Source organism: Schistocerca nitens, chromosome 2 (genome assembly GCF_023898315.1).
Source record: "Schistocerca nitens isolate TAMUIC-IGC-003100 chromosome 2, iqSchNite1.1, whole genome shotgun sequence".
NCBI classification, from domain to species: Eukaryota; Metazoa; Arthropoda; class Insecta; order Orthoptera; family Acrididae; genus Schistocerca; species Schistocerca nitens.
In genome coordinates, this window is record NC_064615.1 from 784,820,289 (window position 1) to 784,839,043 (window position 18,755).

General features: G+C 37.6%; 1 protein-coding gene and 1 pseudogene across 1 annotated transcript; both read left to right on the forward strand.

Annotated features, from left to right (window-relative positions):
- The first annotated feature begins 6,120 nt into the window (after positions 1-6,120).
- Positions 6,121-18,518, forward strand: LOC126234632 (mitochondrial import inner membrane translocase subunit Tim29). The gene is made up of 3 exons (XM_049943359.1): positions 6,121-6,276; positions 6,475-6,576; positions 17,862-18,518. Exons 1-3 carry the CDS (start codon positions 6,219-6,221, stop codon positions 18,239-18,241), a joined length of 540 nt encoding a protein of 179 aa, XP_049799316.1. The 5' UTR covers positions 6,121-6,218; the 3' UTR covers positions 18,242-18,518.
- LOC126238342 (5S ribosomal RNA) lies at positions 16,265-16,382 on the forward strand (annotated as a pseudogene).
- Positions 18,519-18,755: the final 237 nt, after the last annotated feature.

Genomic DNA, 18,755 nt, shown 5'->3' on the forward strand with positions numbered 1-18,755 from the left:
GGTCTATTATATTCCACATGATGCACTTTGCCACCGTTTCACAGGAAATATATTGTTCACACAATTCCAACAAGAGGCATCTTCCACAAGTTTAACTAAACTACCTTTAAAAACGTCAAGCGCTTCAAGACAGACATTTGCTTTGTATTTCCATGTATTCCAATTTGATTGCCCTTCCAGTAATCCAATGCATATTATTCTTGTCGAAGCCATAGTCGAACTTCACTAAAAAAGTTACACCGACAATCAAAAGTCACATTACACGAATTTAAAAATTTCATTAATGTACGAAACTTGCAACTTGGGTTTCGTCAATTCCTTTAAATAATTACACAGTAGTATACCTGGGACCGTAATCTGTTTGGTTATTTAGGAATCGCACAAGTTTGTCATAGATAAAAACGCACTGGTTTATTACAAGGCTACAGAATAACGCTTAATAACGACAATACATTTCCATTGCGATAAAGAACGCAAAACAGTCCGTGTCTGGTAAGACAGAGATATTTAAATGTCAGTGTCTAATAAGTAAAACTGTTTACTACGCAAAACTTTAAATATTCATACTGGATATCACACCATGCCACATCAGTTCGCTTAGCCCAGCACAGAACGTGAAAATGAGGTTATGAGATACCACCTGCGATACAAAAAGTACGAGCACATATCGGAATTGAGGAACTAAGTACCGCAGAGTTTATTAATGGCTGAAGAAAACTCATAACAGATAATGTTGATCAATCTTGCATGGAAAATTGCTGATTAGTGAAACAACATTTCAAGACATCGACTTTTATTTGATATCGAAAACATATTAACACACACACACACACACAGACACACACACACACATCTGACAATATTTATTAATGAATAAATAAAGCTGTTTACCTGATCTGTTTTTCTTATGTAGCACAGAGAGATGAGTTTTCACTAAACAGAAGGTTATTAAATGAACATTGCTAAATCAATTTATGTCTTTTTTTTTACTCAGATACATGGATATCGTACAAATCTAATGCAGACAGGGTTATGAGCTATAATCCTTGTGAAGATATTCATCGATGGAGTAGAAGGAGTTGGCCAACAAGAAGTTCTTTAATTCACTCTGAAACCGATCTTTATCACTTACAAGACCTTTGATATGCTCTGGTAAGTTATTGAATATAAGAGTACCCATGTATTTCACACCTTTTTGTACTAATGTTAAGCTTTTATAGTCCTTATACAAAATGTTTTTGGTTCTGGTATTATAATCATGTTTTGCACTAATTTGTGACATATTGGAAATGAAAAAGGATATCAATGAGTATATGTACTGAGAAGTAGTAGTTAGAATACCAAGTTTCTTAAAGAGGTCTCTGCGTGATGATCTAGGACTGACACCAGATACAATTGTAATGACTCGTTTCTGAATTTTGAAAATGTTCTCTTTGTGAGAGGAGTTTCCCTTAAAAATGATTCCATAAGTCATTTGCGAATGGAAGTAATCCGAATAAACTAACTTCTTCATTTTTTTTATTTCTGCTATCATACGTACTGCAACTGTAGCTGAACTAAGGCGTTTCATTAAGTCTAGAGTGTGAGTTTTCCAATTTAGATTGGGGTCTATTTGTAGGCCTTAAAATTTGACACAGTCTACAGCTTTAATTTCATTGTTTGAACACATTATACTTATAGGGTCAAGTATTCTTTGTGAGGTACTAAACTGTATGTACTGGGTCTTGTCAAAATTCAGTGACAATCCATTTGTTGTGAACCACCCATTGATACTAACAAATATTTCATTTGCTGATTGTTCAGTGAGATCATGGGTATTGTTTCTATACCAATACTTGTGTCATCTGCAAATAAGACAAAATTTGCATTTTGTGACGCTGCATATGGAAGGTGATTAATGCATAACAGGTATAACAAGGGACCTAAAATAGAGCCCTGGAGCAACCCTTGTCTGATGGTTTCATATTTTGAATGACTATTGTTATGTGGTAAGCCTGATAAAGACACACACTATTTTCTATTAAAAAGATAGGATGAGAACCATGAGCCTACTACTCCTGTTATCCCATAATATTTTAACTTTTGTATAAGGATATCATGCTTAACACAGTCAAAAGCTTTCGCCAGATCACAGACTCTTCCAGGTGCTAATAACTTTAGATTTATTGATTCTAATATATCATCTGTAAAAGTGAATATAGCTTCATCAGTTGACAATCCTTTCCGAAATCCAAACTGATTGTGAATGAGAATATTTTTTTTGTACTAAGTGTTTATAAAGTCTATTGTACATAACCCTTTCAAACACCTTAGAAAATATTGCCAATAATGAAATGGGATGGAAGTTTTCCACTGATAATGTGTCTCCTTTTTTGTGTAATGGTTTGACAATAGCTTTTTTAAGCCTATCTAGAAGGGTACCACTGTGGAGGGATTTATTACATAAGTAACACAGTATGTCACAAAGTTCTGAGGAGTAACATTTAATTGTGGTAGTGCTGATTTAATCATAAACGCTGGAACATTTAAGAGAACTAATAATATTAGAAATCTCTTTTGGTGAGGTAGGATATAGTTGAATTTTGTCAAACTTATGCAGAAATGTATTTTTTAAATATTTTAAGCCATTTTTTGAGGAACTATGCAAACCTAAGTTGTCTGCTACTGAAAAATATTAGAAATCTCTTTTTGTGAGGTAGGATATAGTTGAATTTTGTCAAACATATGTGGAAATGTATTTTTTTAAATATTTTAAGCCATTTTCTGAGGAACTATGCAAACCTAAGTTGCCTGCTATTGAAAGGAAAAAGTTGTTGAAAGTGTCTGCAATTTTGGAGGTGTCTGTAATCAACTTATTATTTACAATTAACATAATTTCCTCATTTGCGTGATTAGTTTTTCATGTTTCACTTTTAACTATGTTCGATATAGTTTTTATCTTGTTATTAGAGCCATTTATTTTTTCTTGAAAATAAATACATTTTGATGTTCTGATTACTTTGTTTAGAATTTTACAATATAAATTGTAATGAGATTTAGCTCTGTGGTCATCGTTTTTCCTTGACATTAAGTACAGCTTTTTGTTGAGCAAGATACTTTTATTCCATTTGTAATCCAAGGTTTTGAAACCATTAAACTATTTGCTTTGATTACTTTCTTAGGGCAGCAGATGACTGTATTAGAGAAACAGTATTATTTTTCATTTATCCCGAGTGAATTGTATTCAACTTTCCAGTCTGTATTCCTCAAACAGTTTTTTATACCTTCAATTCCCATTTAATCTATTATTAGTATAGTTTCTCACTTCCTGTTGTTAGTTGAATCAACCCCATTATATTAAATGTAAGCAACTGGGCATCATGATCTGAAAGGCCATTAAATATTGTATTTATACTACGATTTGCTAGTGTGGTAGTATCTATGAAAATGTTATCAATAGCAGTGCTGCTGGTACCCTTAACCCTGGTTAGAAACTGTACTAAGGGAATGAGATTATAAGAAGCGGTAAGAGACTCTAGTATGGATCTTGAGTGACTATCCTCCCCACTTAGTATGAGTTCATTATTTTTAGAAGTTAAGAAATTTAATACTGCTTCAATCTGTTTAATGAATAGCTGGAACTTACCAGCTGGAGCTCTGTATATTGTGTCTTTTGTGTGTGTCTACTTGTGTGGCACATACTTCAAAATGCTGATCACTACAGTATTTAAGAATGTCAATGTTTTTATAATTGTGACCCTTTCTAATGTAAGTGGCAACTCCTCCTTTCTCCATCTCTTTTCTACAATACTTTGAAGCTAAGGTATACCCTTCCATATTAAGCATTTAAATTTCACTACATAAATGATGTTGAGATATACAAATATCAACAGGATTTGTAGACTGTAGCTCATCTAAACAGATCTGAAATTCAGTAATTTTGTTTTTTAAACCTCTGATATTTTGATGTAGTAAATTTACTGTTACTTTTTTTGTCTTCACAAGTATTATGCCTAACATTTTCAGATACAACTTGTTTCAATATTGATTGTGTAGATAATGAGCTTAACCTAAAAAAGAACTGCTTCCATGAGTTGCAGTGTCCCCCCTTAAATAATTTGCTATCAACCTAGACAGTATATCCTTCCTTAGTCTACTGAGATTCAGGCCATGAGATGTAAAGCCCCACTTATCAATAGTGTCAACTGGAACCAAAGCAGTCCCCCAGCACCAGCCCAAAGCAGTGTATCCAACTCCATATTGACCCTCTTCACATTGCTGTTCAACTGGGGTCAACCGTACCACTTGAAAACAGGCACAAACTCAACATTAGTATAGTTCGTTGCTGATGCTATTTTTACCAGGTCACGCTCAATACTGTAGCCCTGGTTCCTATCAATACTGCTCCCTGCTCCACCCACTATTAAAACATGATCCTCCTTGGTGAAACCTTTACACAAAGATCCTATGCCCTCTATCACTTGGCTGAGAGACGCACTAGGCTTGAAATAGTTTGTGATCTGGTAGCTGTCACCTCATTTTCCCTGCAGAAGTTGGCCCACACCTCTTCCATGGCTGCTACCTAACAGCAGAATTTACTTCCTACTTCCTTCTTTTTCTGAAGCAACACCCTTCCTAACTGGATGCTGCTGTGCATCAGCTACACCTACATGTACATGATGCTCTTCATTACTTAACTGTGGCAGCAGGGCAAATCTATTTTTTGTACCAACAATGAAACTGTCAGATACTGTCCTCTTTTGTGGCCCCTGTTCCCTGCTACAACTTCCCACTTCTCTTAACCCTTCTCCCCCCTTAACCTAGTTAGTTCCTCCCTAGCTTTATCTAATTTATCCTGAAGGGCTCTAATCTTCCCTTCCTGTTCTGCTATTTTCACATCCCATGAACACACTCTACAGTACCTAGGAAGAGTTTCATTTTGTTCCCCCCAGTGAAACGATCTGTCATAGCAGTTGCATAGCACCCCAGAACTAACTTTTCTATGGCAGCTAAAACACTTCACACACATTATTGTTTTCAATATAGGCCTACTTTTTAAGCTTTCGCTAAATAAATATTTCAAATGCATTGTGGAATGTTTTGCTGTGATGTGACGTGATGGTCCATGAAGTGTGAATTGGCCTTTAACACTAGCGCTACTGCAAACGAGCTCTTTGCATTTCTTCCTGAGACTGGTTTCGTAAAGGCTATATTGTTCGCTAAATGCGGGTGCCTATAGTGAGAGATGGCGTACTGGAGGATATGAAATACATATCATGCGATTTTTCGAAAACTATCTGTTGCAAAAATTTGATTTTTGCACATTTTACAGTATGATATTGTTACTCGATAAAGAACTGGATTTCTTTTCGTTACCCATTACACTTATTGCGCTACATCAATATTAAGTAAAAGACTGCACGAAATTTTAATGCTTTCGCAGATGTATAAACGCATTGCATAAATTGTTCCTATGACTGATTTTAGCTCCTACATTGCAGTGAATGAAATGTAGATAAGATATCGGAATTTTATTTAAAATTGAGAGCAGAAAGATATTTCATTTGTTCTCGAGTTAGTGTGCTTCATGTGCGAACGATGGCCGCCTGCGACATGCCCATTGATGTCATTGCGCATCGCGAATTGTGTGATCATAACAATCGTAATATATCATAAATGATTCAAGATACCGAAACGAGATTTCTGCAAATGATAGCACGCAATGCGGCACATGTATTGTATGATAAATACTCGAAACTTTTTTATTCGCCTAGATATGGAACTAACTCGCCTGTAGCAGGCGTTCAGAACGCATTCCGAAGTCTAGGTTGATAGCGCAGCATCAGATATCTTTATTTCGTTCTGTCTCAAGACGTAATATAATAGACGAAGCAAATACAGTACGAAAAGTAACGATATGAAAGATGACACTACCCGAAATGTATTCACCCCAGTGCGGATAAAGACATAAGATACAATCAGTTGCGAACATGTTGCGATTTAATAATGGCAACGTGAGTGCAGCTTTATCGAGCGAGAAAGCGAAGCAATAAATAGCTCTCAATGAGGACCGCTGTCGCTATGTTCCGGTAAGCGTGTTCCAAGTGTGGTCACTAGTGTTGTCAGAGATTTTATTGTAATAATGAAAAATATTGTTTGTGATGTACATCTATGGAAGTTTGAATTGTGGGATAGAAAGAGGTAGTGAGAAAAATAAACTAAATAAATTATAATATAGCATGTCAGTGGCAGGAGAGACACAGATCGAGAAGAAAATTCCAATTAAGGAAAAATTACGTAAGCTTAACAAATTTTTCTTCATACACACTGCCAATACACGTTTTCTTGTACCTTGATTTTGTCATTGGAGGTATTATGTTTACTTGAAATGAATTTAAGACAGTAGGGTGTGAAGTTAACGTTAAGCAGTAGCCGAGGATGTCGAGTTTACCGTCTGTGCTGTGCATATACTAAGAATTGTTATTGAAATTACAGGACTTTATTTGATAAATCTAGCAAAGGACTACCAAGAAGCTACCTTAGATCTTGTGAAAGACGCTAAAGCTAACAAAAGAAGGTCCTTCATAACAGCAGTAGGTGAGTCATTCATATTATGTGTTCAGTTATGCTTCTCGGGACATTGCAATCCTGTACGAGGCGTGACAACTTCAAGTTTCTTCCATTCTGCTTTCTCCATTGCTGTTGTTCGTCATCCCCTTTCTCAGAGGTTATATGTATTTCACTTTCCTCGTCAGCTTTCTGCCGGTGTCGTGGTCTTCTGTCGTTTTCCATTTCGCCTCCATTCAGAACCCGTTTTAGTTTTTCTTCCACATAGTGTTCATTGCAACAACAGTCCCAAGCCTAGCGACTTCCCGGCCCTTTTTCCCCCTCAGTGTCAACGCCTTGTATAATTTGGCCCAAGCTTGTATTTTTATTCCAAGAATAGCGGCTTATAAGTTGTTGCAGTTTATTTACCCGATGAAGAACAAGTACTATTAAGCAGTATGTGGATGGTTTGTTAACGTAGTGCACAGGTAAAGTATGTATGCTTAGTTTGTCTTTTGCACACTACTGACCATTCTGTATTTTTGGCGCTTCACAAAAAGTTAAATGAATAAGTTCTTTTAATGTTCAAGAACCATTGTTATTTTGAGCTGCCCATACCACACTATAAATCTCAAAAAAACCTAGAAAATCGAAATTGGAATCGAACACTTCCCTTGACCTATATAGGTCAACAGCAACTAAGCCTCATTTCTTCATGACACACTGAACACTTCACGACTTCAGCCAACAGGCCGAATAGCTGAAGAAATTTTATAAGAGACAACACACTGTCCCCCACCGTCGCCGACAACTGAAAACTGTTGATCTTGTCAGTCATATCCATACTTACTAAAGACATAAACAAAGCAATTTACCAAAATTCACACACAACGAACAGGAAAAACTACAATAACATCGACATAACAAAACCGAAATCGTTAACTAACTGAAAAATATTGCTCTGAAAGCACAGTCACTACTGATACCCCACATGTGCAATGCTACCACAAATGAACCTCATATGCCACATAACACGCTACCCATAAACACACCACCAGAGAGAACCACCTACCGTAACAATACGCCACCTATAAACACGCCACACATGCAAACTAAACCAAAAACATCACATAACACATAAACTCACCACCAGAGAGCTCCACTGATCACATGAAAACGACACCTACAAACACGCCACTCTCACACACTAAACTCTGCACTGTCATGATGTCACACGCAACTACAGCCTAATGTCACGGGTCAAAGCCGACGGGTGGAATCAGACGCTTCCATTGACCCCATAGATCTTGCACAGGAGCCTATATTCAAATATTTTGCGCTTCTGTACATCAGTACTCTTCATGCCCATATTTCACATTGATAGAGTACTGCAGACTTGACCATGGCGTTGTGTATTTTCAGTATGTTTAGTATCCATGAGGTCTTTAATTTCTTCAAACATCTGGGAGTACATTTTACCACTTAAAATATGAAATTTTATTTTCTTTTACATATAATTTCTCCTCTTTGGTATCAGTTCACAGCTAGTAAAAAATCTGCAAATGTCAAAATTGAAGCCAGCAGTTAATAAGTGTAAATTATATTTCTTTTCCCGGTGAATATCATGTACTCAAGTTTTCATTTATTTGATATACACATGTGGGGTTGAGTTTCTGAATCTGAGAGAGCAACACTAAATGAACAAAGCTATCAGGTGAGTTAACTGGGAACTGATTAGGTTGCTGCTGACTTCAGGTGTGGCCTACATGTGTACTATGTCAGTTTTTCCTATTGGAAAGTTGAGATGCACAAGACTGTCTCCACATGAGGCTGTGCCAAGTATTGTACATCCCGAGGGTTAGCTGGGCAGGCAGGCCATAGTATATGCAGTCATGCTCCACTGGCCAAGCAGTGCAAGCATGTGTAGAACATGTGCAGTAGGGCCATATGACAGATAATCTGTATTATCTGTACCTGCATATGAGTGTGATGAGTGGTGAGCACAGTTGCCCTTGTCTCATGGGACAGTGTTGGAGCTGCTTACTTCAGACCTCAACAGAAGCGGGGGGAAGATGTATTAGTTGAAATGGTTGCTGAAAATATAAAGGGGCCCATATTACCCTGTTAATATTCCTGTGCTTATAGGTGTCGTAGGTAAGTCTCTTTTAGGCTAAATCTGTCATCCACACAGACAAATTTAGAAAAGATCAAGAGGAAAGAAGTGTCACATAAAAAAGAAACTTGTTTGAATAAGCTTACAATGGTACTTCAGAATCTTAGAGGACTAAAAACCAAAGTTGATGAATTTCTTGATTGTTTGCATGACCTAGTCAAGTCTGTCTAAGCACCATGTAAGTGTAGGAATCATATGTTTGACATAGAGACCCATAAATTATAAGCATATTTTTATAAGAAAAAAATACAATGAGAAGTCTGCATTAGTAAAGTGCTGCTTTGAGAAATGTCATTTTTATTTATTACAGTAAAGGATCCATCATGGAAAGTTTTGAGGTCTTTTCAGAAAAATTTGATCAGTCCTATGCCACCAAGAAAAAAGAAAAGCAAATGATATTATGTGGAGATTATAATATTAATTTTCTCTAAAATTCAGACAAAAATTGGAAATGCTATTACATTTATATGCTTGTTTACATCGCTGCTATCCGCACCATCATTACTTCGGAAAGCAGTACACTAGTAGGCAAAATATATTGTCCAGTCAGATTAATGTGACCACCTTGTACGTTTGACATCAGGATGCAATAACTACTCACAGGCGGCAGGGTATATAAAGCGTGTCAGTGTGGAAAATAGTGGAGACATTGTTGTAATACAGACACAGAGTAATTTATGTTATCCAAAAGGGAATGATAAAGGGCGGAAGCATTTCCAAAACAGTTAAGTTTGTAAACAGTTCACATGATGCTGTTGTTGAAGCATACTATGCGTGGTGAAATGGCATTATCCAAAACTTGTGCCACAGGAACTGTGGTACACCATGGGCCATAGCTGACAGGGGTGAGTAAAAACTGCAGGGATGTGTACAAGCAAATAGATGTGCAACTGTTGGAAAACCGACAGTCCAGATGAGCCTAGGGGCTACCAACAGTGTTTCCTCAATGACCATTCAGCAGCACCTGGTTTATACACCCATGCTGACTGCTGTTCATTAGCAACGGAGGTTATTATTGGCGTGACAATACCACTACTGGACATCCACTGAGTGGGTCGACCGAAGCGTCAGATCCCACCCGTCGGCTTTGACCCATAACGTAAGGCTGTTGTGGTGTGTGACGTCACGACGGCGCAGAATTTAGTTTGTGAGAGTTGCGTGTTTGTAGGTGTCGTTTTGATGCGATCGGTGGTGCTCTCTGGTGGTGTGTTAGGTGAAGTTTTTGTTTTAGTTGGCGAGTTTGGCGTAGTGTGTGAATTTTGGGACATTTCTTTTTTTATTTCTTTGGTAGGTATGGATATGACTGACAGGGTCAACAGTTTTTGGTTGTCGGCTATGATGGGGGACAGTGCGTTGTCTCTAATAAAATTTCTTCAACCATACGGGTTTTTTGATGAAGTCGTGAAGTGTTCAGTATGTCGTGAAGAAATGAGGCTTACTTAAAGTTCCGGCGTCTCGGGCCAGGGACGGCTGTATGTGGAGATGTCGTAAGGATAACAGGTCAAGGGAAGTGTTCGATCCCAATGTGTGGCTGTGAATGTTGGTATTGGCATCGGGAGATGTTTTTGAGCTATATAGGTCAAGGGAAGTGTTAGGTCCTAATTTATGGGATCGGGAGCTGCTGTTGAGCTATATAGGTCAAAGGAAGTGTCCAATTCCAGATGATATTGTGTTTAGTGGTATTCGGGGAGTTTTGTGATGTCCGTTTTTTTCGTCGTTTTGTATGGGGGTGGGTGTCTAAATTTGTTTATATTTAGTTTGTCCCTACCCAAAACCCCCCTATTTCCCGCACTTGTCCTGTTAGTGTCATTAGGCTTTTTGTGGAACGTGTGTGTGTTTGTTTTTCGACGTATTTTCGTCCTCATAATGTGTATGTAACGACTTTATATGCGCCATATTGGAATCGTGGTTTATGGTCGTTTCCGCCATATTTGTGACGTCATGGGTCAAAGCAGACGGGCGGGATCGGACGCTTCCGTATTTCCCACTGAGTGGCATCAGGTGGCCTTTTCAGATGATTCACGTTTTATGCGATGTATGGCCCTTGACATGTGCATGTGAAATGTTCGAAAGTAGACATCCTGCAACAATCATCAGAAGGATGCAGCCCGGAGGTCAGAGAGTTATGGGCTGGAGAATATTTTTGTGGCATTCACTGGGTGGTTTCATCATTTTGGAAGGTGCAGTGGGTGGGCACAAGTATGCATCTATCCTTGGCAACCATGACCACACCTACATGCAGTTTGTTTTTTCTCAGCATGATGGCCTACCAACAAGGACAGTGCAATATGTCACACAGATTGCAGTGTGTGTGCATGGTCCGAAGAGCATCAGGATGAGTTTACCATACTTCTCAGATTTAAACCCAATCAAGAATCCGTGGGATCAACTCGATCAGGCTGTATGCCCGATGGATCCTCAACCAAGAACCTCATTGACTTTCTCTGCATGTGTCACAGGGCCCATACTATAAAAGGTTGTTATTCAGGCTTTTGACTTGGGGTCACATTAATGCGACTGGACAGTGTCTTTGTAGATGAGCACTTGAATGCTGATATCAGTGGTTATACTGTAGTGAATGGCCCCTCTGAGCATGATACACAGTTAACAATACTAAGTGGTTACAATGAAGGGTATAATGGAATGGAGTAATTGGTGATCAGACAATCAAAAGTTTCGAGGCAGCCTTACAGGAAACTGACTGGAGTGAGATTATAATATGACAGATGCCAGTTCTAAATTTTATGTGTTTATAGATGGAATTCTGTCAGTCTTTAACTGCTGCATTTCCAAGAACACAGGTAGGTTTGGAACCAATAGGGCTTTAAAAAAACCATGACTTACAAAATGCATCAAAATACCGTGTGCAAGAAAAAGGATATGTCGTGATGTGAAACGATTAGCATATAGGAGTTTGACTGATTTTGTGTTACAGGAAATCCTGTGTTGTCTCCAGGAAAGTGATTGAAAAAATACTGTGTGTATAATGTCTGAATTTAATAAATCATGTTACAAAATGAGATCTATGTGGGCAGTAATTAAAAGAGAATTGTCAAAATTTGAATCCTTTGTTGTTACAGAAAATAGCCAATTATCCTCTGATTAGAAATATTTTGTGTGTGGCAGATTGCAATTTTGCATGGGAGGGGAGGGGGTCAGTGTTGCCAGCATGCAGCCAGCCATGCTGTACGTACTGACAAAAACAGGTAATACAGTGAGTACATGGTCCTTGAGAAAGAATTAAGAGTACTTCTACCACTCGGCTCATTGAAATTTCAATCACAAAGTAATTTTAATTGGAATATAAAAAAAGGTTGCTAGTTGTCATGTTTCCAACATATTTAATAATTACTTCCTGGAAGTATTTCAGAAGACTGTGGGCAGGGGCAGTCCAAGGGATAAAGTAATATAGCACATTCAAGAAACAGTGCCACAGCTACATACATACCTCATTATTCCAATTATTCCTTGCTCTATGTAGGAAATTAATAATTGAATTAACTCAGTCACATCCATAAACTCCCACAGATTTGTTGTTGTCGGTGGTGGTGGTGGTGGTGGTGGTGGTGGTGGTGATGTGGTTCTTTTTTTTATATTAAGTATACAGATTTCAGTTATTAATTCCTGCCTAACACATTTTAGACATTGCAATAATAGAAATTCTTCTATAGAAGAGGAGGAGTTGTCAGTGAGAAACATTTTAGATGCCCTTTTAGTACTAAAGGCAAATTAAATGTGGAGTGACAAATGTCACATTTCCTTCTGGTATGGTAATTATGTACAACATTGTTCAATGGGTCATTACATCCAAAAGGATCATGGACCTCCCACTATTTGAGCTTCAGTTTACCTGATGGAAATGGTTGCTAGGGTTGTAGACCTATCCTAAAAATTAATCTGTGCAAAATTTTAAATAATGAGCTGAAGTATATGAGAAACAGTGGCCTTCTATTTGGATGGCTTTTTAACGAATGTGCATGAAAATGAACAAAACCCAGTATTTGAAGCTCTTCTACTACAAGAAAAAAGCAAGTAGAAACATTTACTTTAAGATCGTGCATAACTTTTGGCTGTGAATTATAAAAATACAGTGTGACAGAATGTAAAGAGCATTTTGTGAGCCAGCATAAGGCATTAAAGTGACTGAAAAAAACCTGCAGAGATAAATGCTTAGAGTTTTTGATCCTCTTTGAGGTCCTATATCTTGGGGAGAAAATTGCAAAGGAACTACAACTTGACATATTTGTTGACAATGCCAGGGACACAATTCTATTAGCATATCTTCCTGCTTAGCGCATTATTTTCGATTATACTCAGTCACAAACATAGTGTGTCGAATTTAAAATTACAGTAAATGAGCAAAGTTCAGATGTAAATATTGCAAAAGGGTCATTCCACAAATTATTCTTCCTAGTACCATTGCAGAGAACACAATTTTCTGCAGTAGCACTTAAATAGTCAGTTCAGCAAAGGAACCAAATATGAGGCTGAACTTCCACAAAAGTCATGTAATATGTTGCGGTCGCAACATGATACTGGTTACTGAACCCATAACTTCGAGGCAAGTAGGAACGAAAAATGATAGATAAATGCTGCTGTTGCAACTAGTCTTGAAAATCATGGAAATTTGATGACTCAACCAATTCAAAACCAATTGTTGAGTCAGTTTCCCTGATAGTAACCATGTATGGTTGCAAAGGCAAGATGGGCATGATGATGATATCAAACATTGCTTATTCTGCTATGTATAGATGGGCATGTTTGCTGGTTTCTTCATCAAGGTTCCAAAGCCTCATCGGGTTTCTAGCCTTGGTTTCCAAGCTGCATTTGTTAGTTTATTCATTGAGGTTCCAAAGCCACAGTTGGGTTTCCTGCCATGGTTCCCAAGCACATATGTGGGTATCTTCATGCTGGTTCCCAAGCCAGTACTATTTAAAATTGCTGCTTCATGGCATTAAATTTTTCTTCAGTACTGTTTAATGTGGGTTTTGGAAAATTATACTGACATCCTCTTCTAGTTGCTGAAGGTGCTGCAATATTCGTGATGTGCTGTTCAGGAGTCCAAATTTATCTTCTCGTTCAGGCCAACAGAATGAGCAAGCTGGACCAAAAGGGTGCTTGAATTTGACCCAGGGCATCATGTTTTTCAGTATCAACTTCACGTATGTTACCAGTCCACTAGTGATTGTCAGAGATGCAGGCAATGTATTGGCCAGGAATGAGGCTTAAAACTGACAAGAAAGGCACATTAATGATAAACAGAGGCCATAAAAAAAGTTTTATCATATGAATCCTGGTTAACTTAATGTGGTTCTAACCATTTGGCAAAAATTGGTAATTTTCACGAGTTCCAGCTAAAATGTGGCTATTTGCTAGTCATTCTTCTTGTAGCTGTCTTTTGTCTTCTGTGTCTTGGCATCAGTTTGCCAATGGCCACTGTACACTTAGCAATATGTACCATTTTGCGATGGTAGCATGTTGTGCACGATTTTTGTTGAAGTTCAGCCTTACTTTTCATCCCTTTCCTGGATCAATGCTAAGATCCAAGATGTTTGTAGTGCAGAAAAGTGTGCTCTTTCCAGTGGTCTGAAAAGAAAAACTTCTGAGGTGGCCCTTTTAAATATTTGCACCTGAACTTGGCTCACTTTCTGCAGTTTTAGATTTGGCAAGTGTTTCTGATTGAGTACAATCCACAATAAGTACTTAGGCAGGACGATATACTAATAGTCGTGCCACAGGTACTGTTAATATTTGTTCCAAGTTGTTCTTTTCCATTTTTGCTTCCAAAAGGCCAAAAAATCCAAATGTTTGTCTCTGCAGGTTTTAGGGGTACTTAGATGCTTATACTGGCTCACGAACTGTTTTACACACTTCCACATTGTGTTTTTCTGATTCAGAGCCAAAAGTCGTATAAGATCTGAAAACAATAAATTCCTAGTTGCTGTTACCTTGTATTAAGAAAGGTTCAAACATTGGGGTTTGCTGACTTTCACCACATCCTTGTCAAAGAGTTTCTTAAATATGGGGTCACTGTTCCCACATGTTGGATATTATGAGCTGAAATTTTGCATGACTTCATTTCTATGGTATCTCTGTACCCATGGTCAATTTAAATAAAACCAGAAATAGAAATGTGGGAAACTTTTAAAAAGTGTGATGACTTGGGATGGAGTGACCCTCTTTTGATCTGCAATGAATTATTTACAATAAACTTCATGAGGAAATAAGTATACTACGATGCAGTAGTCAGAATGTCCAATTCCTTAAACAGATGTTGCAAATATGATCAAAGGTGAGAACCACATATTTTTACAGCACATTTTTGAGCAATGAGGACTTTCTTTTGTAAAGTTGATTTACCCCAGAACATTACTCCATATGGCGTCAACCTGCTGAATTGTTTCTCTCCAAGATTTTCAATAACTCAAAATGCAAATTTGGCTGAACTAAGTTGTTTGAAGAGTTCTAAAATGTAATTTTTCCAGTTTAAATTCTCATCTGTGTGAATGCTTAAGAATTTGGAATTTTCCACCATATTTTTTATTTCCTCACCATGTGTTACATGTATCATTGGTGTAGTACCTCTAGATGTGCCAGACTGAATATGTTGTGTCATCTTAAAATAGATTGTAAAACCATTTGCAGGAAACCAGTCAGTGACACTGTTAAGAAAATTGTTTACCATTTCTTTTGTTGCCATATGTGTGCCTGGAATGGTTAAAATACTGTTGTCATCTGCGAAAAGAACTACATCTGCTTGTTGTATATTAGGTGGAAAATCATCAGTGTACATGAGGAACAGTGGTGGAGCTAAGATTGAGCCTTGGGGAACTCCATAAGTGATCCCCAGTCAGAGGAATTTGCTCTGATAACATTGATTGAAATACTAAGTACACCTTTCTGTTCTCTTTTGTTAGATATATCATTATCCATTGGTTGGCTATACCATTAATTCTGTAAAACCTCAGGTTATTGTGATTCACACAGTCAAATGCCAAATGTAGGTCATAGAAAAATTATGTCAGTAATGAAACTGGTCAGTACCTGTTGACATCTCTATCATCTTTCTTATGGAGAGTTTAACAATGGCATACTTCAATTTCCCAGGAAAAATGTGTTGGAAACACTGACAGATCCATAAGAGATTATATTTCTTAGGGAATACATAATTTTCGTAATTTCGGAGGAAGAAGTTGGTGATACGTTACGGTATGCATGTTCCCTGATTTTTAATACCTTTTCTTAGTAATCCTGAGTAGTTTTTTTTGTGTGTGAAACTGCTGCAGGATCTCTACTTGTTCTTGCCAAAAGATAAAATTCCCTTTTCCTTTAAACCCTCTAGTGATCCATGGTTTTCTACATGGCTGTCAAATGTTCTTTCTGAATAGCTTATGTAAAAAGCTATTTTTAGATAATGGTACAAATTTACCATGGAATAAATGAAATATTATATCAGCTTTTGGTTCATAATATATCAAGAAAAGCACTAAAATCCTTATATTCACACGTATATATTGCATCATTCAATCACACAAACAATATGTTGCTATCACAAGGTACATTTCCGCCAACAGCCTTGCCACAGTGGTAACACTGGTTCCCGTCAGATCACCGAAGTTAAGCGCTGTCGGGTTGGGCTAGCATTTGGATGGGTGACCATCTGGTCTGCCGAGTGCTGTTGGCAAGCAGGGTGCACTCAGCCCTTGTGAGGCAAACTGAGGAGTTACTTGACTAAGAAGTAGCGGCTCTGGTCTTGGAAACTGACATACAGCTGGGAGAGTGGTGCGCTGACCACATGCCCCTCCGCATCCAGTGACGCCTGTGGGCTGAGGATGACACAGCGGCCGGTTATTACCGTTGGGCCTTCATGGCTTGTTCGGGAGAAGTGTAGTTTTTTTTACAAGGTACATTTCCAGACATGGAAGTAATGCTGTTGACATACCCATTTACGAGAATAACTGTCCAGTCACACTGCTTATCTCCCCCTCAAAGGTCGTGGAAAGGGTAGGTTATGCAAGAACAATAACACATCTGATCTACAGCCAAGCAGAAAGAACAACTCTGTGCCAGTGATGAGACAAATTTTATCTGAATCCTTCGCAGGAATGATCAGTCTGGCTGCAGCGGCACCGTTTACACCTGTGGTATTGCTATATTTTGCCCAGCTTCTTCAGCATAAAAAAGCCTCCCCAACCGCCACTGAATGTGCTATGGACAAGATGGTCCCGAGGACAGGCATGGTTTTAATTTTTAAATTATCTCCTGTTCATTTATGAGCAAAAGTAGTATGTTTTGCCTCGCAGAGCATGTTACTTACTCATGAAAGTATAGCTTTGCATCTAATAACAATGATAGTGTGTTTTACGGTATATTTTTATTAATATCATGTAAAAATCACAAATACAAGTGATGATGAAATGCTTCACACTGAATGGGTAGCAGGCCTGATTGGACGCACTTTGGTGACATGTGAAGATGACAGAAGATTGTGTCGCATTTGCACTTCATAAGATTCTGGTAGTGTTACATATAGTCTCAGTTATGAAAGTCTCTTATTATTAGAAGTCATTACCTCATTACTAATTAACACTACATTTGGAACACGGTGAGTAGCAACTATCCTTTTCATAATTTTATATTTGGAACACTGTAGCATTTAAGTGAACAGGAAGGAGGTCGCTGTAAGTGGAATGTCAAGTGCAGTTTTTCTGTTTTTGTAATTTGTGGAAGCATAAATCTGCTAAAATATCTGCACATGTAGACGTGGAAAGAAATTAGTTTGCAAGCTGGTTTTTACTCTAGAATTACAGTTGTGGGTAATAGCTAAGAACAAAACATGGTAAGAAGAGCACTTCGGTGGGTATAGAGCATTATCAAAGATTCTTTAATTATGCATTTGTTATGTCAGAGATCAATTTACCCTACTTGCATAAAATACCATTAAGAGATATTAATGAGTTGTTAATAATGTCCAAATATTCAATCAGAAAATGATATTCTATAGTGTTCTTTCCTTTTTGCTAATCATTCGATTAGACCTGGAAGTCACATTCCTGAATATCACATTAACTTACGTTATGTTGTTGTAAAGTATTCTCCAGATGAACAGGTTGCTATGACTACTATAAATGTCTCATGATTTGTTTTTCTTTTAAATCAATAGGTCTGGGTTTTGCTGTATGCTGCTCTCTCACCAACCCTGATGAAGAAAGCTTTCGTCGAGATGTTATAATGTGTAATCAGGACATTATGTTAGTAGGAAAACCAATACGTAATCCAGCTTCTGTTCAGCATATGGAGCACATTGAAAGCTGCTATAACAGGGGTTTCATACGTAGTTTAAATCTTGGTTTGTTTTCACTTATATGGGTTGACAATAGAAGTAAAAGTTCAGCTGCTTATAGTGCACAGTGCAGTTATCTTCGCCCATCATTTTTTACGTTCCATAAACATGTCATTGATGTTGGCTTTCTTGGAAGATGGTGGTGGCTAAATAGTGTAATGACTGATTATGACATAAATCCTGTAGAATTTCCTAAGTGATCAGTGTTTTGTTATTTTTGTAGTCTATGAACTTATTATTTTGAAACTAATAAACACTCTGTTAGTAAAAACCTGATTTTCTGACTTAAATTAGTATGAAGTGATCAATAGACAGACTTTATTCTCAAGCTGTGTAAGTATGGATCATGCATTAGAACAAGTGCTTACCTTCGCAGTGTTTCAGATATCTTGCAGAACTGGCAGTACTGAATAATGCATGGTTTCTCATTAATCAGTCACTATATATGTATAAAAATTAAAGTGTTTGTGGATGAAATTGCACAATACTTCCAAAACCACCCACCTGTCTTTGGTTTTCATGTCTGGTGTCACCCTTTATTCCCCTCTTGTGCTCTATTGTGATTGAGCTGTGGTTGCTGTTGTGCTTGTGGAGACATGAGTGTTTGAAATGGTCACCATCAATGCATGGTGGTATCCAGGACATCTTTTGTTTCTTTTACATCAATGTATTTTTCAAACAAAAAAATTCCTGATTGTTTTATATTGTTATTGA